The sequence below is a fragment of the Acomys russatus genome, chromosome 13 (genome assembly GCF_903995435.1).
Source record: "Acomys russatus chromosome 13, mAcoRus1.1, whole genome shotgun sequence".
NCBI classification, from domain to species: Eukaryota; Metazoa; Chordata; class Mammalia; order Rodentia; family Muridae; genus Acomys; species Acomys russatus.
The window spans coordinates 40966157-40972457 of NC_067149.1; the positions used below are offsets into that span (position 1 = coordinate 40966157).

The 6301-nt window shown below is 52.2% G+C and overlaps 1 protein-coding gene across 1 annotated transcript; it reads right to left on the minus strand.

Moving 5' to 3' along the window:
* Positions 1-694: 694 nt before the first annotated feature.
* Rpusd3 (RNA pseudouridine synthase D3) lies at positions 695-4722 on the minus strand. Its single transcript, XM_051155074.1, has 9 exons — positions 4591-4722; positions 4027-4148; positions 3281-3325; positions 3092-3191; positions 2461-2568; positions 2298-2382; positions 1968-2091; positions 1478-1617; positions 695-903 (listed from the first exon to the last, which is right to left on the minus strand). The coding sequence occupies exons 1-9, from the start codon at positions 4689-4691 to the stop codon at positions 712-714; spliced, it is 1017 nt and encodes a 338-aa protein (XP_051011031.1). The 5' UTR covers positions 4692-4722; the 3' UTR covers positions 695-711.
* Positions 4723-6301: the final 1579 nt, after the last annotated feature.

Here is a 6301-nt window from a genome sequence, read left to right on the forward strand (position 1 = left end):
AGCACAGAACATTATAAGACATGGGCTTCCCCTAAACCTCAGCCCTTCTCTAGAGGGTACAGGCTGGGCCTTCCCTCAATGAGGTGGCAGTCAAGCCACTCAAAACTGGGAGACCCAAGAAACGCATCCCAGTGAAGCATGGCATCTCTTCCCTGTGAAGGACTGGCTGCTGGCCCCCAAAAGCGGTATCTACCTGCAACCTGTGAGTGCGCTGTGGGAGGAGCGGGGTGTTGAAATTCCATGAGCTGTGTCCTCCAAAGTCAGAAGGACTCATGTCTGTACAGTGGTTCACACCTGTCATCCCAGCCCTCAGGAGGCAGAGGCAGGCAACTGAGCTAGCTCCCCATCCAGCCAGGGATACAAGGAGAGACCCAGTCTCAAAAGCAAACCAATCTACCTCCTGGCCAGGAGTGTAGCAGATGGCACCTACTAGGCTGGCCACTGTTCACTTGAGCAGAGAGCACAGTCCCTGATAAACACTTGCTTTCTCAATTTTGGTAAACCAGACTGTGAGGTAGAACTTTATTTAAAGTCCAGAGAGAAGTCACTTGCCCAACACCACACAGCAAGCAAGTGGCCTAACTGGGATTTGATCTTAGGTTTGTTGGATCCAGGAGCCCGGGCCTTGATGGTGCTCAGCACTGACCTTATGGTCCTTGAGCTGGGCTACAGCCCTTCCTTTTTCTATTTTCCAACTGGAGGTCAGACAGTCTATTGTGGGGAGAGCCTCAGACACTGCAGGGTCCGAGAGAAGTAAGGGGGCAGGGGTGCCAGAAGTTCACTGGGGGGGTCCCTGGACCTGGTGCCTGGGAGGAGGAGGCGGTGCAGGTGCAGGTGCAAAGGCATCTGGGCTGCGTGGGAAGGACTCAGGTGGAGATGTCTGAGCAGGGCTTCATCTAGGACCTGGGGTGGGAGAGACAGTGGCCATCTGAGTTCCTGCCAGAGGAGCACCCAGCTCTGGTGGACACAGAAGAAAGTCTGTAGGGACGTCCCCGGTCTGCATCTGCAGTAGTTTTCTCTAGAGACAGGCAGGCTTGTCTTCAGCTTCTTTTGTGCTTAGTGAAGCCACATGACTAAGCCTCCAGCCAGTGGGATGCGAGGAGACATGCACAGACCTGGCCCTCAGAGCCCTGATTCACACAAACCTCTAGTCTCCCCTTCTGGCCAGAGAGCAATAGGTCCCCAGGTGGCTGCTTAGCACCAGGCACACTCCTGTCGACTCAGCACAAGGAAGAAATGATGCACAAGCCTCCTCAAAGGGATGGTGAACTTCAGGGCCTGTTTAGAGGTCAGCTACCCCCTCCTTAAGCTCATGCACAGGAGGAGGCCTGAGAGAATATGGCATTTGCTTGAGCCACATGTGGGCCCAGAGGCCAAGCCAGCTTCCTCCTAGTCTTATTGTGCATGGTGTCTGGAGATCCTGTTCCCCCGACCCCACCCCCAACTCAGAGTAGGCATCATGGACCTTGGGACCTACCTGTCTCTGGGGCTTGGTGGTCTTGGCTGGCCACAGGAAGCGCTGGCCCAGAACAGTGCCCACACAAGTTGCATAGGTGTGGTCCCCAAGAATTGGGCAGAGCTGTAGAGCCATGTGCACCTGCAGCTGACTGGGGAAGACTGAAAGAAAGGGGATTTGGGAGGCAGTTGCTCTCCCTGACCATGCAGTACTGTCCCTGTCCCCAGATCCTAGGATCTGTGAGGTGACCTCTGCTTCCACACAGAGGCTCATGAGCAGATCAGGACAATGACAGCTTCCAACCACTCTGTCCTAGAGTTCAACCCTACAGAACTGAAGCCTCTGGGAATAAAGTGTGTTCCAAGCGCTAGCCTGTGAGTATATGCCTAAAACTGCTGCCTCCTGCTGAGCCCACTCACCCTTGGGAGGTACCAGATGCTCCCTGGCTGTTACCAAACAACTATCTTCCTCACAGGCCTCATCTCCCCAGCAGAGTACTGTCCAGACCCACCTGTCAGCGGCTGCAGGTGGACCAGGGCACAGCCACAGCCTGTGGCCATCACATAGAAATGGCTGAGGGTCTTCTTGACACCTTCCATGATGTCCTTTCGAGATGGGGATGTCACTGGAACTGCCTAGGGTACCAGTCAAGAATGACAACACACACCTAGGACCCCCGTTGAGTCACCCCTGCTGCCAGCAGACTTAGGACGGGGCCTCTGCAAAGGCAGCAGCCACATGCCTTGTTAGGGCACATTGGAACTAGCCACCCCATGTGCAGAGCTCAGACTCCTCTGTAGGGCAAAACCCGGGTCTTCTTCCCTGATGGCCTCTGACTTACAAGATCAATGCCATCCATGTGTTCCAGCTTTAGAGGCACGCGGACTGTCCCCTCAGGAGGCTCAGGGATGCCATCGGTGATGGCGCTGAGAAAGGGAAAGGAGGTCTTAGAGCAGCCAGCTGGGAGCTTCCCTTGGCTCTGGGAGTTGCCCTGCCGCTCTCACCAGTAGGTGGCTGTGGGTCTCTGGGCTCTCCTTGAGTAGTTGAAGAACTTCTGCAGGTGGCTTGCTGTCTGGGGACAACTGGAGAGGAGCACAAGCCCAGAAGCCTCCCTGGGAAAAAGCGGACAAGTCACATGAAGCCTCAGAAAAGAGGGCTAGAGGGCTGGCTGGTCTTGCAGAGAGCCAGCACCCAGCACCCATGTGGCGGTTCCCAACTGTCTGCAATACCAGTTTGAGATCTGGCGCCCTCTTCTGGCCTCTGAGGGCACCAGGCAAGCACTGGCTCACAGACATTTATGTGGGTTAAGGGCTCATCCACTTTAACTAAAAACAAATCTTTTTGTTTTGTTTTGTTTTTTGTTTTGTTTTTAAGGCAGTACTCCTCTACCCCCACCCCCCCATCCCCCCACCCCCGGCCATAAAAGGAACACCTGCTTAAGGCCAAACAGTAACACCAGGATTGGAGTCCAGACCACCTGGGAAACAAGTCATAAGGCCGTTTCTCTGGCCCTCAGAAGGAAGGCCAAATGCCCTAATGGCACCAATGTCCAAGAGTCTACCATGTACCAGGCACTATGAATAAGACTTTTTCTGTACAGTGGGTGTAAGATAAATGCCCACGGGCAGCACTTACTTCCCAGGTGCTCGCACGACCTGGAGCTCCTGGTTTCCCAGCCCCAGGGCCTGGCTCAGCTGTGGCAGCACAGACAGCAATGTCAGCTCTCCCGGTCTCCCTGGGAAGTTAAGATGGAGGACAGGTTGCCAGAATGCCATCCAACCGTCTCCTCCCGACCGGCCTCTCCCTCCCTGCCCACGCTCGTACCTGTCACAGGCAGACCCTGTGGCTTGTTCAGTGTCACCAGAGGTCCTGAAACATCCCAGAGACGTCAGCAAAAGCAGAGAAGCCTGTATGCATGCAGCCTCAGGGGTTATAAGCTCCCAAGCCGACACCAAACTGAACTTCCTGTTCCCTGCACCTCAAAGCCTTTGCACCTGCCGTTCTAGGCTTTCATTCATATCGGCTCCAATATGCCTCAGTATGTAAGCTGCACCTCTCCTACAGTCCTTGAGTGTTTGAGACCAGGGTTCAAACAGGCTGGCCTCAAACTTGCTGCACAGCTAAGTGTGGTCCTGAACTCCTGATCCTCTTTGTCTCTACCTCCCAAATGTGGTCGCCACACCCAGAAACAGCAGTGATTCCTCATTATTTCTCACATCAGGACGGTTGATCTCTCAAAGCGGGAGCCATACTTTCCCCAGTACTGAGAAGGCCCCTCGTTGCTTCAGACAGTTGTGAAGCACTGGGAGGCTGGAGGCTGGTCCTCTGCAAGAGCAGTCCTCTAACCAGCCTTTCTGAGGCCAAGAGGCATGCCGCTTACAGACCCCAGCTATAACTAACCCCAAAGCTTGTTCTGATAGTAAACTAACTTCTGTTACTCAGAACGCAGGGTCGGGGTGGAGACAGTTTCCTACACCCGTCCTCATGACGGGGAGGTTAGGAGGAGTGTGGCTGCTGACCGGGCTCCTGAAGCAGCTACCGGAGGTCCGACTCCGGCAGGCTCTCCTCACCTTTCTGATCCACCACAGCTGCCTTCAGTATGTCAGTCAGCTCCTCCAGGCCCAGGTTCTCTGTCCGCTGCAGCCCCGGGAAGGGCTGCTCCTTGCGCTTGCTGGAGCCTTGAGGCCGATGCCTGAGAAACATGGTAGAAAACGGTACCTCCTCCGCCCACCCTGCCTCACCCATACTTTTTTTTTTCTTTTTTCTTTTTTTTTCGAGACAGGGTTTCTCTGTGTAGCCTTGGCTGTCCTAGACTCGCTCTGTAGGCCAGGCTGGCCTCGAACTCACAGCGATGCGCCTGCCTCTGCCTCCAGAGTGCTGGGATTAAAGGCGTGCTTGCGCCTCCAGGCCCAGCTTCCAGCCTCCTCTTAACAAAAGTCTCAGAACTCCCGGGCTCAGCTCACAGTTGGGGTCCACCTGCCCCCTTAGACTTTACAGAAGAGGCATCTGAGGCTCAGAGCGCCAAGGACCACGCAACACGGTCGGGATTAGAACTCATGTCCAGATCTGAATGCTTCATTGCCCTCCCCTTCCTGAAACCTTCCCTCTACACGGAAGTGGAATGTTATAATCACCGGGCCTCGGTGCCGAAGCCTGCATCCCTCGGCCGTGGGCAGGTCCCCAGCCCTGGCCGCCAGACCCTAGAGACCCAACGCCAAACTCGCAGGGCGCCCATCACCGGAGCAAGCACAGTACGCACGCGCGTCCATGGCCCCTCCCCCGGCATGCATCCTCCGTAGGGAGATTGGTCAGGCAGCCTGCCAATCATAGCACCGACCAGGCGGAGCTCAGCGGAGGGAAGTTCCGAGTTTTGCCTCTTTTGTGGAAAAAGTGCCACTTAGGGCTCTGGCTTTGGAGAAAACTGAGGCATGAGGCAGAGTTATTTACTCGTGGTAGGGCAAGTGTCTTAGAATAAAAAGGGGCGAACCTGCAGATTGTCTTTTCAATTCTCAGAAGCTCTGATATGAAAACCTCCCTTGTAAAGCACTTGCATGGAAACAGCCTGTGGACACGAAAAGTCCCAAAATTGTGGTTCAGATGGCAGAGAGCTTATCTAAGATGCACAAGGTTCTGGGTTCGATCCCTAGCACTGCATGCGAAAGTCGCGAAGACCAAGATCACAGATACAGAATGAGCTGGAGACCAGCCTGGGATACAAAATGCCCTTCTATCAAAAGTAAATCAAACTAGTCTGGGTGTAGTGGTGCATGCCTGTAACAGAGGCAGATCGGTTGCAGAATTCGAGGTCATCCTGGTTTATAAGCAAGGTCCAGAACAGTCAGGATTACACAAAGAAACTCTGTCTCAAAATAAAGAAATAAAATACTTTTTTATTTAAAAGAAAAGAAAGAAAAGAAAAAGGGAAACAAGCTGTGTGTGTGGTCCACATAGCAAACTGCACTCTGGTCAGTATGTCTTAAAAACAACATACTTAGACACAAACTGAAAAGATGAGTCAGTGGTTAAGATCACTTTGGCACCACATTCTTGGACTCATAATGTCCTGTAGCACCTGTCCAGTAGCCAGTTCCCATGTACACACACACACATATATGTACTTTTTTTTTTTTACAATAAAATACAATATAATTAACAATAAAATACAGACGGGGCCTTTAATCTCACTACTGGTCTACATAAAGTGACAACTAGCACTACAAGACCCTGTCTCAAAAAAAAAAAAAAAAGGCTGGGCAGTGGTAGCCCTGATCTACAGGACAGCCAGGGGTCTATAGAATATAAGCAAATAATGAAATAATAATAATATAATTGAAAATAAAAGCAATATAATTGAAATAATATAATTGAAAATAAAAGTTGTTGTTATTGTTTGTTTTTTCAAAACAGGGTTTCTCTGTGTTGCCTTGCCTGTCCTGGACTCTATTTGTAGAACAGGCTGACCTCGAACTCACAGTGATCATAGGCAGCCTGCTTCTGCCTCCCAGAGTGCTAGGATTAAGGAAGTGTTCTACCTCACCTGGCTAAGTATCTTTAAAAAATAAAGCAGTGGGGCATGGCTGCACACACTTTTAATCCCATCACTTAAGAGGCAAATGCAAGAGGATGTCTCTGTCACCAAGCTACGTCCCCAGACCTAAAAGACTTTCTGAAGCCGGTGTGGTGGCACACGCTTTTAAACCCAGCACCTGGGAGGCAGAGGCAGGTGGATCACTGTGAGTTCGAGGCCAGCCTGGTCTATAAAGGGAGTCCAGGACAGCCAAGGCTACACAGAGAAACCCTGTCTCGAAAAGCAAAAAAAAAAAGACTTTCTGAAAGGGCTCCATC

Excerpts from the sequence above, each read along its gene's own strand:
- Rpusd3 (XM_051155074.1), bottom strand. The coding sequence starts at position 4,691 with ATGGGCGCCCTGCGAGTTTGGCGTTGGGTCTCTAGGGTCTGGCGGCCA. Across the intron at positions 2,383-2,460 it reads AGACCCACAGCCACCTACTG|CGCCATCACCGATGGCATCC; the intron begins GTGAGAGCGGCA and ends TCCCTTTCTCAG. Across the intron at positions 2,092-2,297 it reads ACATGGATGGCATTGATCTT|GCAGTTCCAGTGACATCCCC; the intron begins GTAAGTCAGAGG and ends CTGGTACCCTAG.